Source organism: Rhincodon typus, unplaced genomic scaffold (genome assembly GCF_021869965.1).
Source record: "Rhincodon typus isolate 14 unplaced genomic scaffold, sRhiTyp1.1 hic_rhity00001584, whole genome shotgun sequence".
Taxonomy (NCBI): Eukaryota; Metazoa; Chordata; class Chondrichthyes; order Orectolobiformes; family Rhincodontidae; genus Rhincodon; species Rhincodon typus.
In genome coordinates this window covers 7410-25000 of record NW_025967222.1, presented here as the reverse complement: position 1 = coordinate 25000, position 17591 = coordinate 7410, and the positions used below count along the sequence as shown (strand labels likewise).

Here is a 17591-nt window from a genome sequence, read left to right as displayed (position 1 = left end):
AACAAACCTAACATGTATTTTAAGGAAACAGACTGCAGCTTCTTTAAAAATGGTTTCCTATGTTTATGTCTTTTGAAAGAAGTGCTTATGCTTTCTATCTGAAAAAAACCTTCGATAAGCAACATATGCCGGTCACTAGTATTCCCTTAAAAATGCATTCTAACAAATAACTTCTAATGCTGCAGATTTAATTTATTTATGGACAATTTGACATTTTTGTAAAATCTTAAAATTTCTCACTTAGTTCACTCTGAGACTTTCTCTTTCTTCTCTTGTGTCATCTTGTTTAGTGACATTAGGCTGAGTTAAGCCAGAGGATTATCCATGGTAACAGCAAATGAGTATCGTAATCTGTTTCACAGGATGAAAAGCCTTGGCTAGAGTCAAAGTTGGCAGGAAAGCTTGTGTTGCGCTTAAACTGTGAGACTAAACTCTGCTGTCTTTCTGCTTTCCAGATTAGTGAAAGGACAGAATCGTTGAACCGCTCACTGAAGAAGAGGTGAGAAAAGTTGCTGCAGCAACATTGTTCCTCAGATCATCCTCTTTGTCCACAATTGAAGTTGCCTTCACTCGCTCTTGGCTCTTTGTTTCTCAGCTTATCCCCCAGTCCTTCTTCCTGCTCAGATATTCCTCCAGATCTGATCTCTGATAAGATCATCGACAATCACTTTCTTGTATCCTTCACAACCGAATTTTCCTTTAAATGCTTTAATCTCATATCCATCTGTTTACCTGGAAAATACATATCACCTTCAACACCCCAACTGATCAAACTTTGACCCTTTATTTACCTAAGTACCCTGCAATTGCTAACTCATTCTCTTTCCTTCTCCTTTAATGCCCTTGCCTCTGTTCAAACTTCAACTCTTCAGTGTCATTCCACTGACAAAGTTCCAAGTTCACTGTATCAAGTCTGAGGCATTGGGGGCAAAAACCTGAATAACTCTACATGAAATCGACTTGTTCTTTTGTTGATCGTGTTGACTGCCCTACATCAGCTCTACCAAGCCTTGTTCTCCTCTCCCAGTATTGCTCACGATGCTCTAGAATCATTCTAGAATAAAAAGATACACCTATCTCTTTTCATCCAAGTCAAACTGCCTGCTTAACATGCTGGCACCTGCTTCCACCACACTCTTCTTTAAGAACGTATTTTATTTTATCAACAAGAAGCAGGATGTTGAGCAACTTCTTCTGCTTTTCTGTTATGCTTTTATAGCATGCCAAATCATCTCCGTCTAATCCCAACTCTGGGCCTCTACCTTTTTCTCTCATTTCTATCCCTGTTTCCCCCCCGCATACACTCTTTTTGAGGCCCAATTAATCCATAAGACAATCTTCCAACCCTCTTGAATCCATTTCCATTAACCACATGATCAACCAACTTCCTTCATGTGTACAATTACCCTCTCTTCCCCCAGTTGATCTGTTTTTTTGTAATTATGGCCTATTTATTTGCTACATATATTGTCCACTATTGGCAACTGTGATATAAACATTAAGGCTCCACGCTTCATAGTTCCCTCCCCAGACTTGTACACTCCTTCACCACCTTTTTTTGCATACCTCCCTTTGAAAATCTGAGATTTTATGACAGGGTTTGGTTACTCCTCCTTAGCTTAGGGTTTGATTTGTTGTCCATGTTTCTTCACACCTCTTAAAGCACTTTGTGGTATTTTGCCTGTATCAAAGGTATTATATAAGTAAATGTTACTTATTTGTTGCATAAATGTATAATTATTCTAATGTTTCTGACTGGGATCTCTCTATAAGGCTAAAAGTTGGAAGAATGCTTTGCCTTGTGATGTTTCAATGTGTAACTTTTCAAAGTAGTGTTTTGAAAATATAATTTTAGTTGACTGTCTTTTAAATTACAGTAACAGTATTAAAAAGATGCAGCCCATAACTAACATATCAAAGATTGATGAACGATTGGAGCAGTACACCAGTGCCATTGAGGTAAAACAATTTACTCACTGCACAGCTGCAGGCATATATTTCAATTGTCATACATAGACCTTGTTCTCTTAGAATGGAATTGTTGGAAGAATCGTAGCTGTGTATGCACCTTTTTTGTTAAAATCCATTTTGCCTTGTCCTTTTGGAAAGTCACCTGTAGGTTTTGGACCGTCACCTGACTGGCCTTTGCTGTCACTGTAGGACCAGGGCTTAGGATTTAGACAAGAAAACTTGTCATTATTCTCGCTTCCAGCCCCTCCCTCCCAATAAATAATTCTCAGATTGCACAGTGACTGAAGTTGCCAGTACTGGTGTAACTTTTACTATTCATTGCCATAATGAGTTAAAGCTTATTGTGTTATTTGCTATTTAGTTATCAATATTTGGGGTGCCATGGTGACTCAGTGGTTAGCACTGCTGCCTCACAGTGCCAGGGACCCAGGTTTGATTCCACACTCAGGCGACTGTCTCTGTGGAGTTTGCACATTCTCCCCACGTCTGTGTGGGTTTCCTCTGGGTGCTCCTGTTCCCTCCCACAATCCAAAAACGTGCAGGTTAGGTGGATTGGCCGTGCTAAATTGCCCATAGTGTCCAGGGCTGTGTATGTTAAGTGGATTAGCAATGGGAAATGCTGGGTTATCGGGATGGGGTGGGTTTGGGTGGGATTCTCTTCGGAGGGTCAGTGTGAACTTGATGGGCCAAATGGCCCACTTCCACACTGTAGGGATTCTATGAATATAGAAGAATTTGTCAATAAAGGAGCAGTGTTTTGAAATGTTATCACCAAGGCTCAGAGAGCTGAAGAAATGCCTCTCTCTTCACTCCTCAGCTAGTTACAACAGGTTTTGAATTTTTGAAAGTATGTGCTTTTTTCAACTCAATATATATTTGACCATGTGTAAAGCAGCGAAGAAACGAGCCAGCTAGATCTCATGAATTAGCAAGTTAATAATTTGTTTCATTATTTTAAAAAAACACTCCATTAAAAGAATAAACATCCCAAATCCAATGACATCCACATACCAGCAAGCCAACTAAACAAGTTACATGGTAGGGTGGGGAGGGGTGACCTGCAATAGGAGAGGTTACTGACCATGAGTGAAATCAGTTGTGCTCTAAGATTGCTTGAGTAATGTGAAAAGCCACTGGTGTTTTGACTGGTATAAGCTGGTTGTTCTTCTGGAGACAATTTCAGTTACAGAGTAAAACAGCACGAAAACAGACCCTTCAGTCCAACTTGTCCATGCTGACCGAGTTTCCCAAACTAAACTAGTCCCAATTGCCTGTATTTGGCCCATATCCCTCTAAACTTTTCGTATTCATTTACTATCCAAATGTCTTTCAAATGTTGTAACTGTACTTGCATCTGCCACTTCCTCTGGCACTTCCTCTACGCTCCAGTGATAAAAGTCCCAGCCTATCCTTCTAACTCAAACCTTCCAGTCCCGGTAACATTACGGTAGCTCTTTTCTGAACCCGCTCCAATTTAATAATACCCTTCCTATAGCATGGGGACCAGAACTGTACACAGTACTCCGAAAGTGGCCTCACCAACACCCTGTACAACCTCAACACGACATCCCAACTCCTATCCTCAATGGTCTGAGCAGGAATATAATGCCTCTGAACTCTTGTTTTCTCACTTTTGAAAGCCTCCCACTTGCCAGTCATCCCTTTACCTGTGAACAGGCGAATCCAATCAACCCTTGAAAGATCCTATTTAACACAATCAAAATTTGCCATATGCCAATTAAGAACTTTAACTTCCATACAAGGTCTGCCCTTTTCCATAAATGTTTTAAACTGATAGAATTATGATCACTGCTCACACAGTGCTCCCCCACTAACACTTCAGTCATATGCCCTGCCTTATTTCCCAAGTGAAGGTCAAGTTTTGCTCCTCTGCAGAAGGTACATCTCCATATTGATAAAGAAAATTTTCTTGAACACATTTTACAAATTCCTCACCATCCAAGCCCTTAACACTATGGCAGTCCCAGTCTATGTTTGAAAAGTTTAAATTCCCTACTATTACAACTCATATTCTCTACATATTTGTTCCTCAATTTCCCTCTGACTGCTGGGGACCTATAGTATACGATCCCATCAAAGTGGGTTCCACCCATATAACTTCACTGGATGACCCCTCAGAAATATTCTCTCTAAGTACAGCAGTAACGTTTTCCTTAATGAAAAACATCTTGCCTCCCTTTCTATCCTTCCTATGCACATAAACCCCAGAACATTGAGCTGCCAGTCCTGTCCCTCCTTCAGCCATGTTTCTATAATGGCTATGATGTCCCAGTCCCAGGCTCCATACATGCCCTGAGTTCATTTGCCTTACCTGTAAGACTTCTTACATTGATATAAATGGAGTTTAATTCTTCAGAGCTACCCTGTACTCTGATTTGTTCTTGCCCATCTTTTCTAATTAACTTGCTGTTTTTTTTAAATTCAGAACCGTCCTCATCTGTCTTTCTATTGCCAGTACAATTTAGGGATCCCCCCACCACCCCACCGATACCCCACCCCCCCAAATTATGTCATTCTTACCAACGTGTACAACAACTTCCGGCTTCTCACTCTCCCGTTTGACAATTTGCTGTAACTGTTTTGAGACGTCCTTGATCCTTGCATTAGGGAGGCAACATACCATGCTGAATTCTTGATCACTGCCGCAGAATCTCCTGCCTGTGCCCCTGATAGGACAGTCTCCTATAACAATTATTCTTTCAAATCTTGACAAACCCCGTTTAACCTAAGTTTCATTCTTGGTGCCCAAGATCTGGCTGCTATTTCTGTTTTCCTCTGAGAGACTATCTTCCTCAACAGTACCCAAAATGGTATATCTGTTTGCGAGAGGAATAGCCACAGGAAACACTTGAACTACCTTTCAACCTCGACTGACAGTCACCCATCTATCTGACTGAACATGCAGTGTAACAATCTCTCTAAATCTGCTAACCATCACACTGTCTCGTGTATGCTCTTCAGTGACTCTAACTGCCTCTCCAGCCAATCCAAATAGTCTGATATGATATGGATCCAAACACACCTCCTGCAGACATAGTCTCTAGGGACAGTCAACTGTTCCCTAATTTCCCATTTCTGACAGGAGGAGCGTACAACTCCATTGATTGCCATAATTGCCCCTTAAAAGTTGTTCACTTAGACTTGCCTAAAGAACCCCATACTTTGCCAGAATATTTTCGGTCGTTTTCCAGAATGAGCGTTATGTCTCTTGGAGTTCCATTCATTTTAAAATTCTGTATGTTGGTGATGTGTTTCAAGCTTTTCAACATGTAACAGAGATAGGATCTGAGCTTGAGAAACTGCTGAGAGAGAACCATCCTTTTATTACGTTCTGTTGGTCTTGTTGCTGTTACTGCCTTCTGTAATGAACAGACAATTTTACCCACCTAAGTTTTTGCATGGAGAAGTTTTGGTCATGTGATAGCTGACAGGTAACACATAAAGAGTTAAGATCCATGTTAATTCAGAGGTTTTGATTTTCCATGGTCAAGCTATCAAGACTTCATTGAAAGAGGGCGATGGGTGGGGTTGGGGGGCGTGGTCTTCAGCAACTCTTTTCACGCAATGAATTTCTGTAAGTTTCTTTTTGTCTCTGGCCATTCCTGCAAATGCACAATCTGTTATTTATTGTTGGTTTTTAATAGCAAATCAGTCCCTTACAGTGTTATCTAGACATCTAAATTGTAATTCTCTGTGGATCTTGACCGTCTTTCAAATGAGGTGTCTTCTGCAAAACCATTTTAGGACAGTATATTAGCTCATTTAAAGGTTGTGTTTTTAAGCAAACAACCCAGATTTCAATTCAACCAATGGAATTAAAGGTTAATATTCCAGATGACATAATTTCATGATGGAAGGAGCTGATTTAATTGGTAACAGGTGTCTGTTACCGTTGTCATTTTGCCATAGCAGAAGAGTTAAAATTTCCTAGAATTCCTGACATCTAAGTGCGTCAATAACATAATCAGATGCTCAAGAAGATCTAAGCCTGATTGTTCAAAGGAGTAGAAATACATCACCTGTATCCAGATATGAATCAATCATAGATTGACATAATACAAGTCTCCTCTGTGCTAGCAGTGCAGACTCTGCATGAAATGAACTTAGGCAAGTCTTGAGCTACTTCCTATTAAGGATGGGGTTATAGTTCAAGATCTGCATCTAATTTTGTATTACTTGAGAACCACATTTTTTGGTGTTTAGAATGTTTTCATTCTCATAAGGACCCACAGTATGACATAAAAATGCTATGTTCATACGGAAAAGATAACTGTTCTGTGTTAGGCTGGCACATTGTTCGTGCAGAGTATAGAATTCTTGCAACATTGAGGAGGCTATTCAGCCCATTGAGTTTTTGAAACCCATCTGCAAAAGCAATCTATTTCATTCCACGTCCCTGTGCTTTCCCTATAAACCACTAAGTTTTCTTTTCCATTCAGTGCTTTTCCAATTTCCTTTTGAAAACAAGCAGAGTTGACATTAGACATAGATTTTCTTTCTGTCCAAACACTCAATATCTGACTTGGGCATGTTTGGTGCTAATCCTGGAATAGAAAGTGCTCCATTTGACTACTATTAAAAATCCTTGCCTTAGTACGTACAAATCTTGATTAGATTAAATTACATTAAATTTAACAACTCTATAGATAAAATGTTATGGCTGCAGCAACCGAAATGCGTCTGATGGTAATAATTGTAATTCAGCTGAGGTTACTTCAGTTCCGTCACTGGGGTCAATATCTTATCCCAGCTAACACTGGCATAAGGGTTACTGTCATTATTGCAGTTCCGTCACATTGTCAGCTCATTAAATACTGTGTTACTAATTTATCCTGATTTGAATTCAACAGTGCTCTCAGATTTGAGTCAGTACACTTCCCCACCCACACAAATCCAACTGTAATACCATTAGCATTCACAATTGTGAGTGGGTAAATCCTGAAAACATATGGAAATGATTAGAAAAAGGCAAAAGAGGATGTTCGAATATGTCATGACCTCTATATCCCAAATGCTTTACACTCAATGAATCACTTATGAAATGGAGATGTAGTACACAAGTAATTCTTTAGTAATTCTGTGTAAAACTGAAAGCTTGTTACTAAATTGTTGGTGAGCCATTTTCAATTCCCTTTTCAAACAAGAACTTAACATTGTATTTGTTCATCTTTCTGTACCAAATTTCTTTCTTCCCCTTTGTCTTTTCTGGAGTGCATTCTAATGATACCAATTATCTAATATTTTGCTCAAGAGAAAATTGTGTCTGAACCAATGCTATGAGTATCAATAGGAACTGCCTGCCTCATTACATAGGGGTGGTGTATTCATTCTTTGATGCTACTTTGTAAATCATTGCTAGTTTGCTTTCATTTAATAATATTGAACTGTATCTGACTCACACGCACAAACAGAGCACCACAAAGTCACTCAGACACACGTCGTTGGACATGCCGAATCTACCAGAGGATGTTGCCACCAAGAAGAGCCTGTGGGAATCAGGCGATGTTGCAGGTTATTCAGTTGCCAAAGGGACACCATGTAAGGTAAGATACTATATTCGTCACTTCTCCATCAAATTGGACCATCATCCACAAGTGCACACTGATCTACTTAGCTTGACATATGTAGTTGAGTGAACTGGAAACCCAATCTCTCCTATGACACTGAGGGATGTCTTCCAGCTGAATGTTTAAAATCCAAGTCTGCGTCAGCTGTCATATCCTGTATCTCCATTAAGTGTCACAGCCAGCACCACAAATGGGCTTCCTTTCAAAAAACTCTGCGAAAGCTGCAGTGAATGGAAACAACCAATCTGCTCTTATATGGGCATTAGATGTCCAGTGGAGATTAATATACAAATTTTAAAAAATTTATTTCTTCATTGAGGGTATGTTGTGTTACAGATCAGTTGGGAAGTGTATTTGGAGCGATGGATAGTCATGATAAAAAGATAACATTTTCCAATTTTTTTTTGTCCAATGGCTGGCCAGTAATATTTCCTGCCCTTGGTGCACTTGGAATGATTTGATACTTTACCTGTGTGGCCACATCATATTCGCACCTTCCTTGGCCATCATGATCTGGAGTCAGATTCAAACCTGGCTTTCTGTCTCAGAGACAGGGATACTGGCAGTGCACTACAAGATCTCCCCACACTTCCTCATTAGGAATAGCAGCAATAAAATACTCAGGCATATCACAACTACCTGTCACCTGTTCCCACGTTAGCCAAGGAATCATTTCAAGTATTCTTAAACTGTAAATGCTTCCATAAAACACAGATGTGAAGCTCTCTGCCACAAATCAGCTGTCTTGTATTTTATTTACAAGTTGCTGTGCAAGCATTGATCTCCCAAACGAAGGAAAATTTAAAGTTCAGTTATTGAATCTGTAAACCAAATGTATTATTCATTCAATGTATGTTTTAAGTTCCAGACTTTTCGCATTATCGTTTATTCTGCTTGATGCATCATACAAGTATATCAAGCAACAAGATAAATCAATGTAACGAAAAAATCAAAAGGTCATTCAGATCTGAGTGTGTCAGACTTGAAAATGAGGTAGAATTAGAATACTAATGGCACTTTTCTGACATAATTCTTCAGCAGACTTGACAAATTAAGAGGAGAGGAAGGAACTATATGATTCCAGGCATAGATTTAGATGAGGAAAATGACAGGAGGTTCAGTGGAACACAAGATGTAAGATACATGACCAGTCTCTATGTAAATGCATTCCTCCTTTAACTCTCTTGGTATCTTTTCATGCTGGTTTTGTTAATTTACTTTATTATTGTGTTGCCATGCGCTTGATGTCCTTGTGTGTCTAGGTGGTAGAGACTCTGGGTTTGGAAGGTATTGCTGAAGAAACAGTGGAAAATTGTTGCAGTGCATCTTGTAGATGGTATACACTGCTGCCATTGCATACAGATTGTGGAGAAGCTAAGTACTTAAAGTGGTGGATGCAATTCCACTCAAGCTGTCTGCTTCAGTGTTGTTGGAGCTGCAATCATTCAGATGTTGAGAGAGTATTCCTTCTTACTCCTGCCTTGTGCCTCATGATGGTGGACAGGTTTCGGGAATTCAGGAATGATTTACTTGCTGTAGAATAGCTAGCCTCTGACTTGCTCGTGCAGGCACAAAATTTATGTAATTAACCCAGTTTGGTTTCTGGTCAGTGGTAACCCCAAGATGTTACTGAGGTTTAGATTTATTTATTTGTCATTTGTACCAAGTATAAGAATACATAAGTACAGCGAAAAGTACACAAAGTCACCATTCACTGGTGCCCACTTGGTTACAAAACCAGAATTAAAGATTTAACAGAGCCAAAAGGTACACAAGAAAAAGCAAGTCCAGATCTCAGAGTCCCAACTCCTACCTCCAAAATGGTGCAGGCTCCGCTCCAATTACTAGGCCACCTCTCCATGCTGCCTCCTCACCAGCCCACTCTCACTGCTGCCCCCTCACCGGCCTGTTCTCTCTGCTGCCCCCTCACCGGCCCGTTCTCTCTGCTGCCCCCCCACCGGCCCGCTCTCACCAGCCCACGCTCGATCTGCTGTCGCCACAGGACACGGTCTACGCGTTCAGCTCCCACCATGTGGTTCCTGGTCGTGACCTGATTCTTTCTCAACTCCTTAGGTAGGTAGTTAAAAGGGCAGGTCGTGGGGAGATAGAATTACTACAGAAAGGAGAGAGTAGTGGGGACTTTATTTTCATAATGGTGTTGTATGTCAAGAGAGATGGTTAGATTGTCTCTTGTTGGAGATGATCATTGCCTGGTATAGGTGTGATGCTGATGTTACTTAAATCCTATTATTTCAAGCCTGGATATTGTCTTAATAAAAAAAAAGAACTGCAGATGCTGTAAACCAGGAAACAAAACAGAAGTTGCTGGAAAAGCTCAGCAGGTCTGGCAGCATGTGTGAAGGGAAAAACAGAGTTAACGTTTCGGGTCCGGTGACCCTTCCTCAGAACTAAAAGGTCACCAGACCTGAAATGTTAACTCTGTTTTTTCCTTCACAGATGCTGCCAGACCTGCTGAGCTTTTCCAGCAACTTCTGTTTTGTTTCCTGGATATTGTCTTGCTGCATACCTACATGACTGTATCATTATCAGAGGAGTAAATTACGGCAGATGCTGGAATCTGTACTGAAAACAATCAGTGCTGGAGATCACTGCGGGTCAGACAGCATCCACGGAGAGAGAGCAAGCTAAAGTTTTGAGTCTAGATGACCCTTCTTCAGAAGTGAAGACTCTGAAGAGTCATTTATACTCAAAACATTAGCTTGCTGTCCCTCCATGGATGCTGTCTGACCCACTGTGATCTCCAGCATTTGATCTTTTCATTATCAGAGGAATTGCAAATAGAGCTGAACTCTCTGAGGTGATCAGCAAAACTCCTGACTTATGAACCTTTGTTGAAGGGAGGTTATTGATTTAATTGCTGAAGATAGTTGTACTGAGGACATTGCCCTGAGGAACTGCTACAGCGATGTTCTGGGACTGAGATGGTTATCGTCCAGCAGCCTTGGCATTAAGAATGACTCCAGCCATTCGAGAGTTTTACACCTAATTTTCATTAACATCAACTTACAAGATGTCATACATGATCAGCTAACTGCCTTAAAATTAAGGGCAGTCACTCTCACCTCACCTTTGGAGTTAAGCTCCTTTCTCAATGTTTGGATCACACTTGTAAAGAAATTGGAACCAGATGTTCCTTGTGGAACACAAAGTGGACAGTGGTTAACAGATTACAGGGGAGAATGGAGTGGTAATTGTTAAATTGAATTTGTCCTTTTATTTTAATAGACAGGACATACCTGGGCCACATTCCACTTTATTGGGCAAGTATCAGTATTCACAAATTGTTCACCTGAACAATTTAACTAGAGATGTGACTGGTCTTGAAGTACAGTCTTCAGCTCTGCCACTGAGAAATTATTGGAACACATAGCCTTTGCCACATCCACTCTGCTCAGTTGTTGACATCTGCCAATACCACATACTGTTGTAGGATCATTTGAAATGCCAATTTAAACCTGAAACCCTTTTTTTCAAATATCAACTTAGTCTCCATTTCAACCTCCTTTAACCCTTCAGGAGCGGTCGCTTTGGAGAAGAGCATCCATGATGAAAACTCGGGCACTGCCTGTTCCACTTATTCACCAGGTTTCTAAATTGTTCTATTTCTTCAGTGGTGGCAGACTGCACATCCAACTAAACGTGGACAAAAAAAACACTGGATTCAGTTGTAATCTTCCAATCGACACCATTTCCATCCAGAACCATTGACCTGTGGTATCTGAGATTGTTTGCAGTTTCAATATCCTGTCGGCTTGGGCTCTACTTTCTATGCCATGCCGTCTCCATCTCTAAGCCCAGATTTTATCCTGAACCAGGTCCAGCTTACTCATTATTTCCACTTTTACTGATCTATATAGGCTCCTGATCCTCAAATTTCAATAGGTTCTTATCCTCCTGTCATAATCCATTTATGACCCTGTTCTCTCCATTACCATAATCTCAGACAGCAATACAAATGGCCACTGCCCCATACCCCCACAAACTCCCCTCATCTAACTTCTGCCTCTTTATCAATTTGCCTTACCTTTTTTTCCATTGTTGCTGGCCAGGCCTTAGGTAATCCTGATTCCATTCCCTGAAATTCCCTCACAAAACCTCTCTGTCTGTCAATGTTCTCCTTCATTGTGTCTTCGCCTAAAACTTGCCTCTTCAACAGGATTTTGGTAACCTTGCTTAAACTGTCTTTTTGTAGTATAGAATCCATTTTCCCATGTGCCTCTGAAGCATCTGGGGGCATTTTGTCAGCATTATGCCTCTGTGCAAAGGTTGTTATTACCCAAGAAAAAATCCAGTGTGCTTTCAAACAAATTAGTAATGGACTTCCTCTTTCAAACTTATTGATTCTCTGTAACTGGCCCATTAATGTCAAATCACTGTCATATTAATAGGATATGTCCCTAGCAGTTCCAGTCTCAGTGAATAGTCAGAGGAAATGTGCTTTTGTCAGGCAAGATTGATCTGTTGGGAGAATGTGTCACCGTTTATTCTATTTTCCCTGCGCACAGATTCTGATGAGCTTTTTGTTAGATTTTACCAAATCCTTGGCTAGAAACAGACAGAAAAGCCAATGGTGGCCTGTACAATTTTCTTAGAACACACTGGCAATTTATTTTCACCAAAGAATGATTGAAAATTGTAAAGTGATTGTCAGAAATATTGTACACCAGGGCAATTTTGAATTGTGCTCAGAGATGTTACATAAACCTTTGTGATGAATTATTCAGTACTTGGTTTGATAAATAACGTTTTCCCTCTGTTTGCTAATCCAATCTAATGTTTTTTTTTCCAGGATACTGATGGGCTGAAAGTGGGTGTCTGTGACCTCATCAATCAATGGGTGAGCAAGAACCCAGAGTCCAATCCTCGGTCCAGCCCATCCAAGCCAGCAGTAAGTTAACATATCTGCACTGTGACTTCTAATTGGCTTTACATTGCAATGTCAATCACTAATCACAATATAATGTTTTGAAGGAGATGGCTCCCATTCTGTGCTACCTTTTTGAGTTAACATGCATTATCTTGTGCTTTGTGTTTATTGTAAACAACTAAAATTGATGCTAAATGTAAAAGAGTTTGCATCACTGATATCTTTTTTTAATTCATTCAGGAGAGGCAAGCTTGATAGGCCAAATTTAATGACCAGCATTTATTTGCCCATCTCTAATTGCTGTTGAGAGGGCAGTGGTGAAATGCCTTCTTGAACAGCTGCAGTCTATCTGATGAAGGTAGACCTACAATGCTGTTGGGAGGGAGGTCCAGGATTTTGACCCAGCAAAATTGAAGGAAATGCAATATATTTCCAGTTCAGAATAATGAATGGGTTGGAGGAGAAATTGTAGGTGGTGACATTCCCATCTGTCTGCTGTTCTTGTCCTTCTGGATGGTTGTGATCATAGGTTTGAAAGGTACTGTCTGTGGAACCGTGATAAACTTCTGCTGTGTACCATGTACACACTGGTGCTACTGTGTGTCAGTAGTGGAGCAAGTGGATATGGTACCAATCAAATAGGGTGCTTTATCTCGGATGATGTTGTTCTTCTTGAGTGTTGAAGCTGCACTTGTCGAGGCAGGTGGGGTATTCCATCACATTTTTGACTTGTGCCTTTTAGATAATAGACAGGAATCAGGAAATCAGGATGTGAGCTTTCCATGCAGCATTTCTAGCCTTTGACTTGCTGTTGTAACCATTCTATTTATAGACCGTTTACTGTTCAGTTTCTGTTCGATGGTGAGCCTGAGGATGTTGATAGCTGGGGATTCACTGATGGTGAGACCATTGAATGTCAAGGTGTAATGGCTAGTCGTAGGCATATACATCTACAGAGAAAAAGACCCTTCAGCCTGACAAGTTTGGGCTGGTCAAAAACAATAACTTAACTGGTCCAATCCTAATTATCAGCACGTGGCCAATAGCCTTTTATGCCTTGCAAGTGTGCATCTGTATACTATTTAAATGTTATAAGGGTTTCTGCCTCTACCACTTTTACAAGCAGTGAATTCCACATTCCCATCACCCTCTGAGTGAAATAGGTTTTCCTTACATCCTCTCTAAACCTCCTACCTACCCCCCAATCATTGATCCCTACACCATTGAAAAGTTCCTCCCTGTCTACCTATGCTCCTTATAATTTGATACATCACAATCATGTCCTCCCTCTGCCTCCTCTGCTCCAAGAAAAACAACCAGTCTCTCCAACCTTTTTTCATAACAAAGACTCTCCAGCCCAGGCAATGCTCTGGTTTTAAAAAATCACTTCTCATTTGTTGGAAATGAATGTTGTCTGCCACTGTGTGCGGTGCAGATGTGCAATGCCACATGTCAGCCCAAGCCTAGACATTGTCCATGTCTTGTGCATTTGGTCATGGACTGCTTCAGCATCTGAGGAGTCACACATGGTGCTTAACATGTGCAGTCATCAGCAATCAACTGCTTCTGACCTTGTGATGGAGAGGAGGTCGTCGAAACAGCTGAAGATATTTGACTTAGGACATTGCCCTGAAGAACTCCTGAAGTGATGTCCTGGAGAGAAGGTGGTTGATCTCCAACAGCCACAGTCATTTGTGTTGAGTAGAGCCCCAACCAGCACAGAGTCTTCCCTATGATTCCTGTCGGTTCCATTTTGCTAGGGCCCCTTGGTTCCATACTTGGTCAAATGTTGCCTTGATGTCAACAGCAGCCACTCTCACCTCACCTCTGGAGTTACACTCATTTAACTATGTTAGGTCCAAGTTTTTAATGAGATCAGGAGCTGGCAGAATACAAACTGGGCGTTAGTAAGCAGGTTCTCATAGATCCAGTCAGCAGCCAAGCCCTTTAGGACTCACCCAGCAAAGTCAGTAAGTGGTGCTGCTGAGCCATTCTAGCTGGTAGACATTGACTTTGCCCACCAAGAGTACATTGTGTGCCGTTGCCACCCTCAGTGCATCCTTGAAATAGTGTTCGTCCTGGAGGAGCGCTGGTTCATCAGCTAAAAGATGGCAGTATATGATAATTAAAAAGAGATTTGCTCACTCATGTTTGTTTTGATGCTGTGGGGTCCAGTGTCAATGTTGCGGACTCTAAGAGCAGCTCCTTCCTGACTGCATACCCCTGTGCAGCCACATCTGCTAGGACTGTCCTGCTGGTGGGAAGGCCGTTCTCATTAATTATGGTGGTGTTATTTGGGATGTGGTCTGTATGGTATGATTCCATGAGTATGACTGTCAGGTTGCTGCTTGATGAGGAAGGTCTCCTAAATTTGGCACCAGATATTGGTAAGGAGGACTTTTCAGGATCAACAGGGCAGAGTTTCCTGTCGTTGGTTGACAGTTTCATTCATTTTCTGACTTTTTTTAAGCTGTTTGACAAAACTGAGTGGCTTTCAAGGCCGTTTCAGAAAGCAGTTAAGAATCGACCGCACTGCTGTGGTCTGGAGTCATATATAAGGACAGCAATTTTCCTTCCTTAAAGGACACAGTGAACCAGATGGGTTTATTAAACAATCACCTTACAGTCATCATTAAACTATTAACTTCAGATTTTTTATTTGAATTAAAATTTCCCCATTTGCCTCTATGTGATTCGAACCTGGGTCCCCAGAGGATTGCCTTGTTCTGTGGAATACTAGTCCAACAACAATATCAGTACACCATCACCACCTGATTTCAAACAAAATGAGATTTTAGTTTGATTTGTTCCTGTCTGATGAGGCCAATTATAAACATGGCACAAATGGTTCAATAAAATGATAGTATGAAGTCCATGCCTTTCTGTAATAAATCTTTAGCTAAACTTTTCTAATTGGCATTATTTTAATGTTTCTATTAAACTATTTATTTCAAACCAATTAACACAAGCATTATTCTGATCTGAAAGCCTAAGCTATTAAGCTACAGATTCAAGTTTGTCTGCCATTGGAGTTTTATGGTGTATTGAAAATAGAGGAGACCACTATTGTTTCTAATTCAGTGTGGAATTATAAGTATCCTGGAGTTAATCCAGTCAGAGCATTGACATTACAATGAGGCTCAGATTGGTCCTGCTGAAATGTACTCGTGCATCGATGTCAGGCAGCCTCTACAGTCAATAAATGTATTAACATCAAGTGTCATGGCTCAAACATGAAGCATCATGACTCAAACATTAAGCGAGGCCAAATGATTGAGAATTAGCAGAGAATGTCCTGTACTTGGAGAGACATAATTCAGCCAGGAATGCCACTTCCAAGGGAAAAGTGGAAAACTCTAAGGAAACAAAATGGAGCTTGTACATCTACTCAAGCTGTCAGTAAATTATTAAAGATAAATCGTTTTTGCTATAAAATACCATTGAATTGAAGTTATGACCTTGTATAGTGCCAAATGTGTCAACGTACCGGTGTGTTTTGTTTAGATCCAATGGGGCCAGCTGATGGCTTAAGAATAATCATAGAAATTGTGTGACTTATTTTAGCATTTGGTTCTTTTTAATGTTTCTGAACAACAACTGAAGAAGTTGCAAAGTCCACTATTGTCTCAGGCCACAATATATCGCAAATGGAAAATCTGTATTTAACAGTCAAAGAGCCAAAGATTTACTTGACTCAAGGGATTATTATATAGAATATATAATTAATGTAAAAACAGAAATAATGCAAATGCGCAGCAAATCTCACAGCATCTGAAAACATGGTATGGACCCTTCATCAGATAAATGTAGCAATATGCATGAAATGTTAAACTGTCTTCTGTTTTTACATACTTTGCATAATTTTTGTTCAGATTTCCAAAGTTTTTTTTCTTTTTATGTGTGATGAAATCACAGGGGTGGGCGAGAGATTGGGATTTTATTGAGCAGTGAGCAAACTAATGTAAATGCAGCAGAAATAAAACTGCTAATTAATGCAGATTTTCCATTGACAGCAGTGAGTATACAAACATTGATTATGGTTGCTTCCCAACTGCTTTTTGGAGCAATGTGGCTGACAATCTATAAGAGCTAAAGCAAGCATTAAATGCATGTACTTTTTCAGTATCTTTCATTCCTTGGCGAAAGAGGCAATTCTAATGATTGTCCATTATAGTTAGGTCTTATATCTTTGAGTAGACATTGTTTTTCGTCCTGTGCCTATTTGTTCTTCTTTTTCTCTTGTTTAGGCTCTCTCCAAACCTTGGATTTGTTTTTTTGCCTCTTGGTAGCTTCTGGTTCTGACTATTTATCTCCTTCTGCACCTTCTATGCCTTTTTTAAAACCATCCTGTCCCTTGGCTGTCTGATAAGGTAATTTTCCTGATGTATCTTAACAAACTGCAAAGCCTGTTGAAAAGTGGCCAGTTTGGCATGTGTGACGAATTTAATAGCAGAGAACTGGTTACCCTGGAGCTGAGAGTGCATTCCTTTCTATTCACTGAGCTTTCTTGGGGGTTTCGCAGCAAAATATCCCGAGGATATCCTATCTAACATCTTTGTAGGAACACTTTCAGTCCTTCTGAACAAATTCTTTAGAAATAAATTCTGTGCAGTTTTCTAAACCAATGCTTGGAGCTATCCAGAAACCGCTTTGTGGGTTGGGAAATGCTTTGATGTTTCACAATATCATTTTGAGAAGATTGTTGTGGGGAGGGAAGAAATGCATTTGATGGAAAATACCTCCCCTGTTATATGGCCAAGAAGCAAACCAAACAACATTATTCTCCCTTACCTTTTGTTTAAGTGCTGGTATTTGCTGGGATATGGGTCCAAGGGTCTTGACTACCATTCAATATTTATTTTCTTTAACTGGGATTGATGTGACACTTTAACTCACTCAAAACCTAGTCACTACCACAGCATTAAAAATGAGTTATTCAGTGATTAACACAGGGCTTGGATTTATAGATGGACTTCATGCAGTCCTTATCTGCTGTCTGTACATGTTTTCAGTAAGATGGTGGTTTAAAACAAGCAACAGGTTTACCCCTCTCCCAACTGAGGAAACTAAGCCTAGATTTAGTAACCATATCAGTTTGTCTGAGACTAAGGCGATGTGACTGTTTTTATTTAATTACTCTTTCA

At 40.3% G+C, this 17591-nt stretch overlaps 1 protein-coding gene across 1 annotated transcript; it reads left to right on the top strand.

Moving 5' to 3' along the window:
• Window positions 1-362: 362 nt before the first annotated feature.
• On the top strand, window positions 363-15317 carry LOC109915219 (non-muscle caldesmon-like; the record flags this gene model as incomplete). Its single annotated transcript, XM_048592632.1, has 4 exons — window positions 363-499; window positions 1878-1959; window positions 7404-7535; window positions 12370-15317. Coding segments are annotated over 4 exons (459 nt in total), but the record flags the coding sequence as incomplete, so codon positions are not given.
• Between the last annotated feature and the right edge of the window lie 2274 nt (window positions 15318-17591).